Genomic DNA, 18,055 nt, shown 5'->3' with positions numbered 1-18,055 from the left:
ATGCAGGGCAGCAGAGCCAGAGCAGTCACAGTGCTTTGTTTGACTGATGGCACTTGCCAGGAAAATCAGGCAATTTTTAAAGCATTTTAATTGAACGTGGAACCTTGTGCGGTAACACAGAGCTGTGATTCTGGGTCATCAGCTGCCCATGACCAAGGCACCACCTCCTGTGCTGCAGACAGCATTCAAGACACCGAGTGCCACGAGCTGAGTGCTCTCTCAAAAGCTTCTTACTCCTCTCGTGGGAGCAAGGGAGCCAAACCCACAGTTTGCATGTCTCAGATTCTGTCACCTCCATTTCCAGCCCGAGTCCGGGAGGTCCCCCCAGGCCAGGAGGGATCCAGCATCCTCCTCACCCAGGCTACTGGACACAGCAGGCGAAAAGCATCTGCACTGATGCCTCAGGATGAACTAGAGCATGCAATCCGAAATTAAAATCCAGTGAAGCCTTTCTTTTCCTTTCTTTCATGTGGAAAAGGCAGGATACAAGATGTACACTGAGTGGGAACAACAATGACTGTCAGAATAGAAGAATCTTAATTGAGTTCAACACAGAGGCTGACAAAAGAGGCGAACAGCAGAGGAAATAATACTATACAATTCTCAGGACAATCAATCATTTATTAGTTTAAATACATGTTGTTGGTCAGCCTGCCAACTCTTGTGATTTTAAGGTCAGCCTCATAATACCTGCTATTTTTTTCTTAAAGCCCCAGCCCCCTGAACCTGGTGACTCTCTGACTCTATGAAAGGTCCTTTTTTTTTTCCTTTCATTTTCCCTTTTCCTGATCTTTTTTTGTCTACAGAAAAAAAAAAAAAAAAAAAAAAAAAAAAAAGACCAACAATACAATCAGGCTGCACCTGGATAACATAGAAAATAGGAAAATAGAAAAATGCAAATGTTCTGTTATCTGATTTAAAACAATTATTTTAAATTTTTTATGGTGATTTTGGGCATTTGGGGTTTGTTAATATTGTGCTCACTAGAATTTGGAGTAGTCCAAACCAATAGAAAGATCAAACTTGGCTTTTAAAGGATTGTGCTCGAATCAAATTCACGTGCATGCATTTTTTCTATTCAGGCCAGGAAAGCACCACCAATAGTTGTGGTCCTGATCTTGCCCCGCTCCAAAGACTGGGGCTTGGAACACGACCAGCAGAAATTCCCTGCCTGTGGCATCCAGCAGGGCCAGACCCTGCAGGGGGGGCACCTCCTGACCCCCAGCTCTGCAACCTGATGCTGCACACCCCAAGCGTTTGAGGGAGATGCACAGGGCCACAGCGAGGTCACAGGTACTCAAGGCATGTATCTATTCTCCCAATGTCACCTCCAGGTGCCTCTCCTTACCCCGGAGTCCAAATAGACGAGGATTTCTGCAGCAGGCTGAAGGAAGGCACAAGAATGCGAGCCCCAGAGCAAGCGACCGAGGAGATGTAAGATACCTTTGCTTGCCTCGTGTACCACTGCCCTCCTGGGCTGCCCTGCAGATGATGTTCCAGTCTCTAAATTACCCTGTGCCAGCCTAAGGAGAAACAACCCAATCCTGCATCGGTACCTTCTTGTGCACCCCCAGTCTGGCCCCAGGCTCTCCCATTGGGTGGGAAAGAGCCGGGGGCAACAAGGACCTGGGCCCAGTGCACCACCAGGGCAGTGCTCTGAGGGCAGCTGAGCGAGGAGGAGGAGGAGGAAGAAAGTCATTCCTTGCCAGGTTTAATATTTACCGACATGCACCCAGATACGTGCTGGAGGAATGTGACATTATTAACATCATCTTGACTTAGGAAGCGACAGCGGAGGCTTCCTCGCAATCACTCGGGTAATGAGGGTCCACCCTTTCCTGTGCACTGTGTCTGATGGCAGAGGAAGGTGACGGGGACCCGCAGCCTCCCCGCCCGGGTTGTCTGAGTCCTTCCACCGCCACGTCAGCCGTCACTCCCCACTCCCCTGCCTTCAGGCACAGTCTCAAGCTCCTACTGCATGGCCAACACCTACTTGGAGATCAAGGTGGGTCAGGCAGAGCAACTTGCCCGGGGCGGCACATGCAGCACACTGAACATTCACCCTGTGACACAAATCACTGAGGACCGTGAACAAGTCCAGGGCATTTTACCTCTGGAGGCAAAATCTTGGTGTCCTGGTGCCTTCCCGAGTGCTACGCCATGACTCTAAATAGCAACACTTACCAAAAAATAGTTCTAGCAGAAGAAAAGGATGCAAGCCAGCCATGCCTATCTGGGAGTATTGCCCATTGACTAATTTTATTATCCTAGTGACAGTAGATAAGAGCTTTTTTTTTTTTCTCTTCCACATATTTTATTGCAGGAAGGAAAGCTCGGCTCAACCAATACAAGGAAGTGACACATCCATATAAGTCATCTTAGGATGCCTTTAGGATACCTTAACCTAAACACTGCCAGTTAATAGATGTTTAATACAAAGGTTTAATGCTTAATTAGGGATGAAAAAAAGGATGACTGGTTGGCTGAATTATCCTTTTGATGTGGTCTTCTGGGGTGTTGCAGGAAGGTTTTCTTTTTTTGTGGAAAGCTTACTGCTTTACTTTTAGGAAGAAGCTTCGGTGTTAGAGAGAATCTTTGTAAAACCAAGCGAGCTGAGGAGTTATCTATCTCTGTGTGTCTATCGATGACAAGCTCTCAAAGACCACCTGCCTTGGATCAAACAGAGCTGTAACCCCCACGACGTGCTCACTTTGCTGCTGTCCTTACAGTTACCAGATCATGCTGGACTGCTGGCAGAGTAATCCCAACGACAGGCCACGGTTCTGCGAGCTGGTGAAAAAGCTGGGCGACCTGCTGCAAGCAAATGTCCAGCAGGTATTAATGTCACAACCGTGTGCTGTCACCGAGGCAGGGGCAGCTGGCCATGTGGAGCCAAGTGTAACACTATAATTTCTTGTTTGCATTTAGGAAGGTAAAGACTACATACCCCTCAGCACAATATTTACAACAGAAAGTGGGTGTCCTCCTGCATCTGATCCTTTGTGCAATGAAAAGTTTCCTGTTACGAGCTCAAGTTGTGGAAGCACTGAAAACGTCAGGTGAGATAAGCAAGATTAAGACTGTGTTTGTTTGTTTGTTGGGGGTGACAGCTCGCTGCATAGCCCAGTTTGGACCTGGGTGGGACAAAACACTCAGGGACAGCCCACAAATGGCCTGAGTGTCCCACCAGTTGCTGGGTCACCCCCTGCTGTGGCTCTCTGGAGTGCCCCTGCCCAGGGGGACCTACAGGTCTCAGGGTTCAGGCCCTATGAGAGGCACAGCTGTGTGTACCTGTGGTGGGACTGGGGAGTGAGTTTTGGGTGGGGTCTGGTTGACAAGCTCCTTTTGTATGACCTGCCACAAAGATAGCTGGGAACTGCCTAAAGAAACAGAGAAATACCCAACACTTCCTGCTTGTATACTTCACACTCACCAAAAATTGTCCTGCTTCTCTTGTCAAACAGATATATAAACACTTTCAAAATAACCCCCTCCCAGCGCGTAAAGACATTTGAAGAGCTTCCCATCAAGGAAACACTTGTATTTAATGTAAGTGATGCTTGGGACAAATGATATGCCATGTATTTCTTTTTATTCATGTGACAGATTTATACAGGGATAATCAGGACAGGGGGTTACCGCTGTGTCATCTCTGATACAAGGCGCAGAATTAGCTGTACTTGCAACAAGAGGTTATCCCACTGCCCTACAAACTGGGGTCAGAGATCTTTGCTAGCCATGTCATGGGCTGCAAACACTCCTTCCCTGATGGGAAGAAGTGGTTGGTTCCAGTAGGTCAGCAAGGTACAGCCACAAAGAGTCCTACCCGAACCCCACTGGTGTGCAAGAGACACTTAAAATCCCTTGGGATCTGCATTTTCATCTGAAAAGTAGTGCACAAGGGAGAACTGTGAGTCCCTTTTCCATCAGCCTGGTAGGAACAATCCCTGTTATCAGGACAAGCTGGAGCCGCATCTAGCAATGGGACATACACCCAAGCCAGGCAGGGATAGGCATAGGCAAGAGTCTGGGGCAAGCTTTTAGTGACCCATTAGAATGCATTAAGCAGCAGGAGGTGGGAAAGGCACAGTGGTTCTCACAGGGTTGAACTGGTGGCTGGCAGAGCCTCAGACTGCAAGTAGATGCTATTCTTCTAGCACCCTGGATCTGCATCACCATTACCCATCTGCTGCACCCCAAGGCACGGGTGGCTTGGAAAGGCACCATTACGTACCTGTGCACTGCAGCAGCACAGAGCTGCTGTCTCCTAGAGCTGTCTCAGTATTAATGACCAAAAGGATGCTGTAAATCAGACCAAAGAGGAACTGAGTCCTTTGTAAAATATGGCTAACATCTAACAGGACTGCATCATTCTTTTTTTTTTCAAGGATTATCGAGCAGACAGTGGGATGGGGCTGGCTCCAGAGGAACTGAAACGTTTCACATGGACAGGCAGCAAGCAGAAACGGACACTCTTTGGGTCTGTATTTTACGTTCCCTTCTTCTCAGGTTTTAGATGGCAAAGGAGAATTCAAGGTCCTTGTGCTAAATAATGCCTTGTGATAGTAGCTGAGGTGTCCCCAGTCCCTGCAAATACTCTTGCTGAGGTGGGTCCTGCTTGGTTGAATCAGCAGCCAATCATCTTCTGAACCTATGTATTTGAGGAAGCAAATAACCCTCAACCCCTTCGATGCACATCAGCAATATGATTTATTACCACTTATTGATCCAACTAATGGTCAATTTAATGCCAGAGTGTCAGAGAGCACTGGGCCTAAGGTAGGAGGCAGGTAACTGTAGGAAACAAGCCCTTAATAACAGGGGAGGAGAAACGTGTGGCTGTGAAGGATTTGCAGTTATTTCTGCAAGTCCCAAGGGCACCCCAGCCGGGACAAGGCCCCCTGTGCTTGTTTTTGCCCTTCTTTTCCATGACTCAGCTAAGCACGGCCCATTTAACACCCATGGGCTCAGGATGCTAAAGTGGCAACTTTACAATAGATGGATGTGAGGGCCTCACTTCTCTTCCTGCCTTTAAGCACTTGAATATATTGGCCATCTTCCTCCACCTAATTCCTGACAGCTGCCCAAGCAGGGAACTAGGGCTGCTCTAAGAAATGAGTTGCACTGACATGAACTCCCTGTAAATGGGAAGTGTTTATTTTCTCAATGCCGGCGCTGTATCAGTTCCCAGCCGCTGCAGAGCTGGCAGTGTCCTGGTTTCAGCCCACTGCTCTCAGCCAGCCCGGAGACTGCCCAGACCCAACCCATCGTTCATCTCATGCTGGCAGGAGGTCAAGGCCAGCCTGCCATCCTGCCAGCACCAAATGTGTCAGTGCCTTGCAGTTGGGCAGGCTGGGAGGTGTAGCATTGTCTCAAGGAACAATCAGAGCTGCCTGAAACGTGCGGTCAAGGCAGAGGGGAGTCGCTTCATGAAAAATTCCAGTGACTTAGAGGGCGTTGGTTGAACGCACAGGAATACGTGTAGGAGAGCGTGCACACTCCCAGGGCTGGAGAACACGGCCTGGGTAAACGTGCTGCTGGCAGCAGCCTGCAGTGGAGCACTGCTCATGCTGGCAAAGCCAGGGCAACACAAGCCACTCCAAACAAATGCTGGGAAACCCTCTCTCTTGCCTTGACCTTTTGAAAAATAGGAGCAGTTTTATGGTACTTCAGCTCTGTTGTGGCATGCTGTCTTTGGAGGAGCCAGGGACTATAGAGCTTGGAGTGTATGTGGATATTACAGGGTTCCAAAGGATGCAATGTTCCCAAGAAGTGGTTTAACTCCTTTTTTCTCTGCATATTTCTGAAGGCTGCTGTCAGCCACACAGACAACACAACAACCTCCCCAAACAAAATTTATGATATGCCTTTTCCTTTGCATGGTAGAGAATGCATGGAGCGTGCCCCCAGTATCCCTCCAGCAGTGCTTTAAGGGGCATTTTCAAATGCAGAAGGAAAAGGAATGCTTGAATAAGGAAAAATCTTGAACTGCACAGCGGCTGCTAGAATGCAAATCCTTGGGAAAACAGCGCGGTTGGCTGAGATCATACAAGGTCATCTGGCCTGCAAGCGAAACAAGTGGTACTGTAGCGCTGTGCCAAAAGCACTCATGGATGTGAAGGCAGGCAGTGACCCCTCTGTCTGCACACATTCCTAAAAGTGGTAGCATCTTAGCTAAGCATGCTTTACTTACAATTAATTGGTGCAGTAAATAAGTACCCCTAAAATTTGTACTGAGCAAGGTGGAGCCTGGAGGGGTTTGAGACATGGAAACTGATCTAAGCAGATGTACAGTCCTGCTTCTTCCCTGGCATTGCAGGCATCCTGCTCTGTGTTCCTGTGCTCACTCTTGTGCTGATACTTCAGCCTGGCTTTTCTTGCAGGGAGCTGATTCAGGTTGCCAGATTGTCAGAACAATTTCGGAGTGAGCAGTAGTAGCTCACTGTCAGGGCAGCTGGTGCCAGCACCAGGCTGAGGAGGGGTTTCATCTCCCTTTGGCAGCAGCTTATCTATGGTTAGATCCCTTTGCTGTAACAAAGCTTTGGAAGATTCAGACTGTGCAGAGCTGAAGAACTGCATAGTGTGGAAGGAGCCAAACCCAGAGCACCGTACCTGTCTCCAGAAGCACACCCAGGGTTTGTTTCAGAGAAAACTGATCAGTTGACTGCAGGAGAGAGCCAGCATGTGCAATGATGCTTGCTCAGTGTGACCAAGCCAAGAGCCAGGCAAGGACAGAGCCGAGCAGGGAGCCAGCCTGACAGTGCAGGGACAGCCCACTGACCTTGGCAAGGCGACTCCTCTTGGACTTCCACTTCTCCTACCTGGGGAAAGGCATTAATGCCAAAGCTCACCCTTGGTTTCAACACAGCAAAGAGCTAGGGCCCAAACCCTGGTGAGCCCCTTAGGCCCAGGTGGTGGCCAAGAGCATGAAATAGAAATGGTTGCAATGGGTCTTGGACTTGCTAATGCTACTGAGAAGAAAAATGGTATTTTGAACAGCAAGAGAAGTTTTTCCTAATGTGAGGCCTCAAGTAAAAAGACCCTGGTAGAAAGGCTTGGGGGCAATTTTCTGAGCTGTGCTCCTTTGCATGTGGAAAGGATCCCAACTGCAACCCTGTTCTAGCTTTCCAGTATTGGTGAAAAAGCCCAAGTAAGCCAAAATCCTTGGGCTGAGGCAAACCCTTGAGTCAGTGTAAATTGCAAAGCCAGAAAACCAACAAGAATTCCACCTCCTGCGAGCTGGAACAAGCATCTCAAGAGCTGCAGCCAGTCTCTAACCTCACTCCGGTCCTGAACATGGCAGGAAACCAGCAGCCATTTCCTCCAATAAACAATCCCAATTAAAGACCAACTAAACACAGTTTCCAATCTATATTCCTATATTAGCAAGAAGATAGTCCACATCTAGAGAAGCCTTTACTGACTAAACTCAGTCTCAAAATGAAGCCTAACTACAGATGCCAAAACCCCTTAAGATCCCTCAAAGTTCTTTGCGGGAATGCATGCCCAGGTACAGCAGTGCACTCCAGATGAAATTAATAGATGCATCTCCACTGGTATAAACATTTATTAAAGCAGAAGCCAAGTCTAGCTCACAAGAAAAATCTCAGGATGAAAAAGCTTGATGATAGTGAAAGGATCAAAGCATGATGGTTTTTAGGCTCATAACTTGCCACGCACACTCCACTTTTGCCAGCTCCCAAAGACTCACAATTACAATGTAAGTCACAAAGGCTTTTCTCTTTACACCATCACAAAAAGTCCACTGCACCTGTGACTAACCTTGTCATAGTTGTGGAATTTATCCCAAGGCAATTACTTCTCCATCTGCCAACAGATGCAATATAAAAATATGGGATGCATCTGCAATCCTCATCAAAAGGGCTCCTCCTCATGAACTCCATTCATCTACTAATAAATGTATTGGGGTGTTCTTCTTAGGGAGGCCTTCCAATTTCCTATAGTAAGAAGACAGAGACCACACTCCTTAAAAAACCACACAGGCTTGTGAGTTAAGAATTTGAGAAACTGTGATATCTAAGAGCAACTTGCAATCACAAATGGTCCTGTGCTACTATTTCTGTAGTTTGACCTAAAGTCCTAACAGTGCAAAATAGAATGAAAAGCAAAACCCTGGGCTCTGCAAGCCTCAACAGATGCTCTGACTGTCTTCTCTGGAATTCAAGACTAGGGCTGCCAATGTTTCTGACCTCATAAATGGAGAGGAGTGGACTGTCCATGAACTTATAAAAATACAAGGGAGGAAATCTAATTTTAGACACTGTGGTCCAACATGTTTACTTTAGGATTTCATATGTAAACAATGATGAAAAATGCTCTCGCTTGTCCTTTGTCTACAGATAAATCTTTGGTATACAAGTTCAGTGGTGTGAAAATTCTATTTGCCCTAATTTTCTTTATTATTGAAAAAGCCCTGTTAAGCACTGCAGTCTCTGAATATGGGTGAGAAAGTGCTGTAAGGTAAACAATGCCTTTAAAAGTGCCTTCACTGAGAAGACATTAAACCCACTTTGTAAAGAGCATCTTATAAAAGGCAGCCTACAGGATAACTGATCCTTTTATGGGACAGGAAAACTTAATTCAAACCAGCAGTTCATGGCAGCTGCCAAAAGAAACCAAAAAAGGAGGAGCTAGCCAGACCTCATGCCCTTCCTCACAAGTATCAGCCATTTATGCTAGAAATTCATCCCAGCATTAGCTTTGGCAACACCTACGCTAGTAGTTTTCTACATTTCAAGTAGAAAAATTCTTAAGTAGATATTCAAGGCTGGAGATCACTCCTGCTCAAAACTCCCTGTTCCTTTAGGAAGAAACTTTTAGATGTGAGGATACACCACCTCAGCATCAGCAGAGCTGCCAGACACTCCCCACTGCTTCGCCCTGCAGTAAAGTTTCACCCCCCAGCACCTGCCACAAACGAGCAATTAGAGCTTAGGCTGAGCAGTCAAGTACTCCCCAAAACTGGTGGCACGACTGATACAATGAACACAAACACCTTTAACAGTGATGTTCACTCACAGCACCTCTGTTCCAAAGGGGACCCACGGGGAACACAGGAGGGCTCCTTCATTCCTCTGTTCTGCACTCCCACTGAACGAGTCCATCTTCATCAACGCCCCTCCCACAGTGTAAGAATAAACAAAGCTGCTTCTTGTGACCTGGGTTTGCCCAAGTCACTAAAACAAAAACTTGTACATGTTAAAAAAGCTCACAACGTCACTGCTCTATTACAGCGCTAAAGGTGCCAGCAGGAGCAAGGAGTCAGTGCTGTCTGGAATAACCAAGCCGAGAAGCTTCTGCAGTTTCAGCTGTGACCAGCTCAGTGACTCCAAGCGAAGATACACCTGTGGTTATGCGATGCTGGAGAAAATGAATGCCAGCCGTTCTCCTCCTCCTGACTACAATTCTGTTCTCCATTATTCTCAGCCACCAGTTTAGGTACTTCGAGGCCAAGACCTAAACATGCAGGTTCTTATGAAACACTGTCAGTTTAAAAACTCTGTCCCAAATTACTTTAATTATCATAAAACTTTAAAAAGTTATCATTGGCTTAATCCCAGTGATCTGCTTTTCTACAGACTGCAGCACAAGTATTCAAAATACAGCAAAAGACTCTTGTCTTTCCCAAATGCTCAACACCAATAGCTTTCACTAAAAATGCTGAGTGCTTCTGCATCCAGGAAAACCTGGAAGGCCATTATTATACCTTCTGCTCAGACTTGGGTCACTTCTGTCCTGATTGGGAGAGGCAGCTGGGAGCCCTAGGGAGCTGGGAATCTGCACCAGGCACTGAAGTATTTGCATCCTATTGCTGGGGTATGTGTTGTGCTGGAAAACAAAGGAGCCTTCAAGAAGATAAAAGCCAGAAACAGACCACAAACTATATTTTTAATGGAAACTATTTCGAGAAACTTGTGGGAAGGCTGATGCTCTAGGGAAGCAGAATAAGCTAACTGGGGATGGGGCATTATATGGATCTTACTGCTCCAGATGGCAGATGTAGCAGGAAGCCTTGCAAGGCAAGAATTTAAAATGTGTTGCTAAACACAATTGGCAAGGATAGAGGAGAACTAAGACTAGACCAAAGCTGTAAAAACAGAGAATATGTATCAATTCAGTTTGAACAATCCTGCTGAAATCAAGTAAATATTGAAGTTTTGCACTTTGTCAGTAAGCCAACACGCATGCACTGGAACCAAACCACAAGATAGACAGGTTAAAGCCAAGCTCTGTCCACAAAACCTCACATACCTTCTAACACTGCACTGATTATATTTTATTTATGGGAATCTGTCTGCAAAGATAGGATGACTACTAGACTACACATATTTTAATTGATCACTATAGAGTTTGAAGAGATTAGTTAAAAATTACAAGACAATCTGTAAAGTTAGGGCAGCTTTTCTATGAGGACACCCGAATTTCCATATTAAGTTACCAGTACGTACAGGAACAAAAATGTATCATTCATTTGCAAGACTTTTGTACAGCATCTCAGAAAGGTGATGAGTACTCTGCTGGAGGAGCACCAGGATGCACCCATTCCCTTTCACCTCTGAATGCAGTATTAGAACGAGAACTGGACATTTAACACAGTAACGCTGATATCTGCCAAAGCAATTACAGCCCAATCTCAGCTTCTCTAGGTCCACTAAAATATGTATTAACTCAAATGCTACATATTATATGATCTCTTGATCTCTCCGAATTCAGCTAAAGAGCTGTGAATGTAACCCACTAACAGACTTTAAGGCAAATGACCTTTTGCATTATTTCCAAATAAAAACTATCTTTGATATTCAAGCAAAATAAATATGTACCACTACTTCTGAGCTAAGTATCTCTGCACAAGAGATCATCAGTTTTAAATATCTATTGCACTGTCTCTTCTTGGTAAAGTATATTTGACCTTGATCAAAACAAAAGTTTCAGAACTGTTTTGTTACTAGAATTGAGCAGGAATAGTTACAGGATGATGCATCTCAAAGGACGCATTTGCACAGTGTAAATATATAAATATGCTTTCGTGCATAAATATTTAAGAATAATGGACTATAAAGACTACTTTTATATGAACCCCTACCTGTCTTCAGATGTGAATAACTCCCATTTTGTCTTGCATTTTCTGTCTTTATATAATGTATTTGACTACTAAATTCATATAATAAAGTTTGCTTTAAAAAAAAAAAAAAAAAAAGAGTTCTGCCAGTGTCAAAGACTGCTGTGGCACACAAGTCATCACTGGGCAGTGCCAACATCTGGCACACATCCAACCCACAGGCTGGTTTTGTGAGCAAAGGAGAACATGGAATAATCACACAGAAGGCAAACATCTCACACAGCAAAGCGGCTACAGTGACAGACACTTGTCAGTGCTCCCTGTGTGGGCGACATCCCCTAGGTTCAGCATATTTCAGAATATGCTGGCTAGAGACAAAAATTCAACTCAGCCTCTGGGAGAGGCAAGGTTTCGTGGTAGGGGAAGACAAAGCAGCACATGGACTAACATCCACCCAACCACCCACCATTCCTGGTTCCTTCAGCAGCTAGAACATGCACACCAGACAAAAGGACAGCAAACAGAGCTAAGGTGTCCCCAACAAAGCCTGTTCTGAAGCTACTGTGACAGCAGGCAGCACCTTAGGCCTGGGCAGAGACTCTCCTCTTCAGAGAATCTCCACAGCCCCACCCCATCCATCCAAAGCTGGGGATGCGCCTCCACAGATATGTTCAATCAAGTGCGGGGCCCTCCAACGGCTGGAGCAAGTGGAGATGAAAATTTCTCTGGGAAAGCAGAACACAGTGGGATCATCAACTGCTGCAGGAGCTGTGTAGCTGTTGCTGCACATTACTAAAGAGGAAACTGGAGACTGGATATGTGCATCAATCAAACCTACTGCAGCTTACATAATAACGTTCCTAAAATACTGCAATTTTAGTGATAATGACTCCATGTTAAATATGTGCAGGGACTATTGACAATTCACAATATATCACACAAAATTACATCTTCCATAAGAATGGTCAGCATTGGATGGATATAGGAGATTTTATCCCACCAGAAAATCATCTAATCTTTGCTGGTTAAAAATACAGAAAAAGAATTCCGTGAAATGAAGTTATCACGACTCCACGCGCAAATTCTCAGAGAAATTAATACATTTTGTTACTGAGCAAAAAAAGCTGAAAAACCACGGAAGTAAGGGTACTTGAGCAGAGTTTTCAAAAGTAAAGCAGGGTAACACAGATCTGATCAAATTGAAGCAGATGGGATGTGACTTAGGATTTACAGAAATATGTGTCAATACAATTCTAGGGAACAATATCTCTCAGTTTAAGGGCACCTAAGTGGCAAGCACTAAACACAGTTTGTGACTCCTGTTTGTTTAAACTCTGCATTGCAAATAGAAGGAATACAAAAGAAGTATGAGTCAGAATGAAATAAAATTCCGGCACAGAAGTTGAAAAACCCTGGATCCAACTTCAGAACTTCACATTGTCAAAATAAGGCCACGTTACTTCTGGTATTCTTTATTAAAAATACTGCTGTACACATGAACAATGAAAACAGGATTAAAGATGAGTAACACATACTGGGATCATGACATTAGAACTTAACATACTGGTGCTTTTTAGGGGAAGCAGTTGACACCTGAATTACTGAAACAAGGGCAAATCAAAAATACATAGGTACCCTCAACAAAATATTTACAATATAGTAAATACAGCAACAGAATTTAAAACAGGTACAAAAATTAAAATGAGCAACATCAGATGATTTCAAAGGTTGTCCCTTCTGTGCTTTTGGCTGTAAAAAATAGGAAGGTCAGAAATAAATTTCCCATCTGGGAGGGCACATCCTGGTGACTCTTCTTTTAAATACAGATACACAGTTCTTCCTATGAATGGATCAAACTACAACTTTAGGACAACCTTCTAAATGGAATTAAAACGGGGTAGAAGGGCTCTCCCCCAAAAAACACCCAAGCTGAACTTCAGACTGTTCAAAATCATTCCCAAATACAGACCAAATAAAATAAATAGAAAACAAAGCTCAACTTCTTTGTAATTTTATGTATTACCTGACACCAAATATTTTCTGGCTGACATTATGTATGAAAACTTATTAGCTGTCTACCTTTTTATTTTTAAACCAAGTCCTGAGGTTACTAGGGGCTGAAGCAAACTGACATTATGCAAATACACACAGGTTTGCAATTTAGACATGTCTTGCAGAGGGTGTGCTGGTCTAAAAAGGATGAGAATTCAAGCCCTATTTTACCCCTGCCTTACACTTCCATAAAATATTGGTCCACAAATTAAATTTTCAAAGGTTCCCAAACCCCACAACTGAACAGATGATCCCCTTTCATTTTCAAAGAAAACAATACTGGAAAAAACCTCAGCCCGCTTATAAATTAAGCATTCCACATTTCTTCTAGAATACAAGTACTTCTTTTTTTGTACAAAAGAATTACAATATGATTTGTCAAAAAACATAGAAAAGACAGCTGCTCTTCCTCAAATACATGAGCTAATGATAAAAGACTGTTCTGCATGTTCACTTTTCAAAGTTCCTGTTCCTTTTATATTAAAAAGAACATTCTGGCAACTGTTATTGTTTGAATATTAAACATTATGTTCCTTTTAAAATTGCAACAATAATTGATTTTTAAACTCAACAACTGATGCTATCTAATGTGGACTCAACCACATTTCTAAAATGTGTAAAGCATGTCCCTAGTCTTCAAAGCTTTCGATGTGAAGAGAGTTGCTTTTTTCTTGATGCAAGTCTCAAGGCGGAGAATCATTTTAAAGCTTATAAAAGTGGACAGAGAAATATTAAAAACTTCTCTGAAAACTACAAATATTGAGAATTATTAAAATTGATGTCAGTAACATCAGTTGCAAGTGCTTAGAGTCTGTCCTGACCTTTTGAGTTTCCACATTTTCTTCATGGTGAGCACCCAGTGCTATTAAAACATTCAGTGCTGGGAAAGGATAGATACAGTCTTCACTACTGCTTTAAGAAAGGAAATTCCTACATATTTGGCAGTCTTCAGTATCAAATGTAGGTGTTTAACTAGAAATCCCATGAATAACCAAGTTTGGAGACAACTGCATGTCCAAAAATTAGAAAGGTAATTGAGAAGCAAATTCCAGACTTTTGAGATTGAAATATTCATGTGTTGAGTATTAGCAAAAGTAATATTACTTTGGGCTAAGCAGTGACTGCAAAGGCACAGCAGATCATTATCCCTCCAGATTCAGGCCGTAAAACTTGAAAAGCTCTTGATGCCAGACAACTGCTGTGTTTAGTTAATCTTCTTTTAACAGTGTCTTTGTATCTGTATCCAGTGTAGCGTACCATAATAAAGCTGTGGTTCAAAGAACAGAACTTTATACAAAAATTATACTGTAAATAACCTAAAGTAATACACTCCTGAAACTTCAGGCATTTAAACAATTTCTTTAAAAAAAAATCTATTAAAAAAATTGCATAAATGTAAATGCTTCTGACTACCAGGAAAATGTACAAACAGTTTTTAAAAGGCGCTGGTTGTGTTTAGAGCAAGTTTGATATGCTCTTTAAATTAAAGGTGTTTCCCATTATGCCGTTTTTGTCACTTCGCTTAGACAAAGTTTAAAAATCGAATGACAGGGGACTTTCCTTTTTAGTTAATTCATCAATACTTCACTTGACTGGTTTTAAAAAGTTGTTTCTTCTCACATTTCTTTGAGCTAACAGTGGGTGGCATACAGAGCTTGCATACAACACACTTTTACAGAGATTACGAACTAAACGGTCATTAATAGAACACAATTTCTATTAAATTATTTACCTGGTCCTTTATGCTATTCTGGGTGCAAATAATATCAAAAAATGAATAAATTTTGCTATATCCTCAGTGACAAAAATGTATCCCAGAAATGTCCTTGCAAAGAGTTTCCCTTAAGTATACAATGTGGCAAAACTTCAGAGATCAGAAAAGTCTTAAAAAAATTAAAATTAGTGCATATACAAGTGGAAAAAATAAAAGTAGGAACATCATGCACCTGATGTGTTCCTTAATCTAAAATAAATTCTTCACAGATAAAGCCTCCAATGGCAGCCTTAGCTCTAGGATAAGTGAAACATTCTTCCCTTCAAGTAACAGTGTACCTGACTGAAGTGCAAGCAGCTTTGCTCATCTCCTGTTTGTTTCCCAAATGTGAAATGAGATGACAACAACAATTCAGCTGTAGTGCAATTTGCTATAGGTTAAGTTCCTCAGCAATGTCCTGCATGCTTTCAGCAAATACTACAACTGACCATTTGCGGCTGCAATCAGTTCTTGAAAAGTATTTTCAAAGCAGCGTTTTAAATCGCTGTAAGTTACCACAAGTACACTCTTCTCATCTCTGGAAATGAGGCTTATTTTTTCTGGCACACCAGCATCTAACTGTAACAAGAATGCAAAAGATAAAATAAAAGAAGTGTGAAAGAAATGACAAAACATTTCCCCAACAACAAAAGCAATCAATTTCTTGGCAAGCACATTGTTATGGTGCCGTTCAAATCTGCTAACAGGACACAAAGGAAGGATCTGAATTGCACCACAACAATGTCCTCGCCAAAAAATCGAGACATTTAGGTCTCAACCTGACGGACATTCCAGACCTTGGGACTAGATTACCATTGCCTCCTTCCCTTTCCACAAAGCTAATAATCGTGCAATGCTATACCTTCCCTGTGTAGAAAGCCTGGTAAAATTTTCATGTACTTCCTGAAGAACAAAACTAAATTTGACATTACATTTGCACATACAACCCATGAACCTAAACAAAGGGTAGGTAATTTACTTCTTGTCCACTCAGAAATGAGATAACGGATGGATCAGCCCCAGGTAGCCTGAAAACTGGTAGAAACCCAAACCTCACATTTTTGGCAGTACTAGAAACAAACTATTTCCTATAGTTCCTAAGCTGTATATTTCATCCCTTAGAAAGAAAAAATTACTTTGGTATAATCCACAACCAAATGGACAATTTGAGGTTGAAGATCAACATTTGTTCCACATTTCTTTTCATGGTTTGTTCTGACTTCTCAAATTCAATATGTACTTTATTTTTTATATACCATTAGATCCTAATTTCTAACAGAGGAATATCCTCCTTTACATGTCAAAGCCCATTACATCGCAGTTTCTTACGTTCTTCTCGCTTTGCAAGAAATGTTCATCAATAGAGATCTGTCAGACTCTCTTATTATGCAGAACTTTTGTAATTTTGTTTTAGTCAATAGGTTGATAGTTCCACCACACCACAGTCTTTCTTATTCCAATACAAAAGGTGGGGCAGAGACAAGTGAGATATAACACTACCAATCCATTCTTTGGAAATACAACCTCAGCAGGTTTAAATATATGTATTATAGTGTTGTACTGAATATAAAAGCAATTAAATTTGTCATAGAGGTGTTCCACTATCTGCTGTCTGAGGCAAGACAGCAAGCTAGAAATTTCTTGCATTTCTCTTCTAAAGTAATGTTTTGAGTGTAACCTTAAAAGCTGGAACCTCCACATTTTAAAGCTGCTGCTTTGTGATTGGTATCAGAAGGACAAAAGCAAGCCAATCAGCTTCTAATTTTTGTAGAGTAGGAGAAAACCACCAGTGTCTTCCAATATCCACTACAAAATACTAACGCTATTAAGGTATTTGTGAAATATTGTCCACTATTCATTCCCATTAGCACCGTAGAACGAATCAATTAATTACCATAATTAATGTAGGACATGGAAGATCTGTATTAAGAAAGTAACAGTGCTAACCACAAACATCAATATTTATGCCTTTCTTTCTCTCCTCCTGTGGAGGCATAAATCAGTATTCTCAGCTGAAAAGATACTCAAAACACCACATTGAAAAGGAAGGTTTGTAGGTTTGGGGGGTTTGTTTTTGTTTTTTTTTAAAACAGAATAGCTTTCATTCAAAAGGAATGCTTTTGGCAAGTACCAGTAAAGTCCATATAACTTCTACTAGTACTTCTATAGTTTCTGAAGTGCTTTTTAGAGTGTATTTCCAAAACAGAGTTCTGTAAGCCTTAGATTTTTTTGTGTGCTGAGCCCACAACCACAGAAGAGAAGAGTCTCTGTTTAAAAAGGTAAGCCATGAACATTTATAGAACAAGGCATTCTTTGACATTGTCTCTTACCTGACCTATGAATTCAGGACTGTCCCCTCTTGCTACAGTATTGTATGAGTCACTGCTTTCAAATCATGATGGCATTTCAATGCCTACTTGAATGTCAACATGCTTTCTTTTTGATTTAGCCTCAATCCCTTTAATGTCCTTTTTAAAGTGATTACAGACACCAACCAGAAAGATAAAAAGGAGGTTAAAAAATGCACAGCAGTGGTCTAATAGGAGGTTAGAAACCCTGACAATTTTAGAAAAAGATTTAACTGTACAGTTATTACATGTCAAAGGATCTGAACATATTCCACTTTTTTTTGGAGGAGAAAGTTGGCTATCCTAGACCTAGAAAAGTAAATACTAGGCACTAAAACTGTGTATTGTCAGTGTCTGCATCATCATTTGCTACAGAGCAAGTGAAATTACCAAGCAACTACAAAAACAACAACAAAAAAAGTTGCAGCATCTTAGTCTCCCATGAATTATTGAAGTTTGGCAAAACAAAGTAAAATAAGTTGAAAGCTGATCTACCAATAAAAAAAATAATCCGCTCACATACTTTTTTAACTTATGGAGCAAGACAAGTTCTTCATCTACCAAAGATCTTGCAGCTTCTCACACATCTCCTGCTATTAATTTTGAGAGTGCTCAGATAAAATTCTGGTAGTGGTGCAGCTCTTAGAAAACTGCAAATAGCTTTGTTAAGTCAGCCTTGGAAAACAAAGGGCTGGAGAGGCTAGGGAAGTTATTACAGAAGTGGACTTAACATTTTAAGTCACAGAAATTTTCCAGCACTGTCCTAGATAGCAAGACTTTTGCACAAATTTTTGTTGCAGTTTTCCTCCTGTCTCCTACTCA

The 18,055-nt window shown here is 42.3% G+C and overlaps 2 protein-coding genes across 4 annotated transcripts in view; one reads left to right on the top strand and one right to left on the bottom strand.

The window, feature by feature from the left end:
- FLT1 (fms related receptor tyrosine kinase 1) overlaps window positions 1-11,146 on the top strand; it is a 110,529-nt gene extending 99,383 nt beyond the window's left edge. Inside the window, exons 25-30 of the mRNA XM_040091065.1 lie at window positions 1,335-1,434; window positions 2,730-2,835; window positions 2,929-3,059; window positions 3,465-3,549; window positions 4,389-4,480; window positions 9,255-11,146. Of these exons, the coding sequence (XP_039946999.1) occupies window positions 1,335-1,434; window positions 2,730-2,835; window positions 2,929-3,059; window positions 3,465-3,549; window positions 4,389-4,480; window positions 9,255-9,459 (719 nt within the window). The 3' untranslated portion in view covers window positions 9,460-11,146. The remainder of the gene's footprint in view (window positions 1-1,334; window positions 1,435-2,729; window positions 2,836-2,928; window positions 3,060-3,464; window positions 3,550-4,388; window positions 4,481-9,254) is intronic.
- Window positions 11,147-12,540: 1,394 nt separating this feature from the next.
- The window catches only part of PAN3 (poly(A) specific ribonuclease subunit PAN3), a 79,928-nt gene continuing 74,413 nt past the window's right edge, over window positions 12,541-18,055 (bottom strand). For 2 of the 3 annotated variants that reach the window (XM_040054592.2, XM_040054594.2), the window contains one exon: window positions 12,541-15,464. In XM_040054592.2, the coding sequence (XP_039910526.1) occupies window positions 15,324-15,464 (141 nt within the window). In that variant the 3' untranslated portion in view covers window positions 12,541-15,323. The remainder of the gene's footprint in view (window positions 15,465-18,055) is intronic. The other variant, XM_040054593.2, reaches the window with a different exon arrangement.

The sequence above is a fragment of the Hirundo rustica genome, chromosome 2 (assembly GCF_015227805.2).
Source record: "Hirundo rustica isolate bHirRus1 chromosome 2, bHirRus1.pri.v3, whole genome shotgun sequence".
Taxonomy (NCBI): Eukaryota; Metazoa; Chordata; class Aves; order Passeriformes; family Hirundinidae; genus Hirundo; species Hirundo rustica.
Note: the sequence above shows the minus strand (reverse complement) of the source record. Positions and strands in the feature narration are given on the sequence as shown.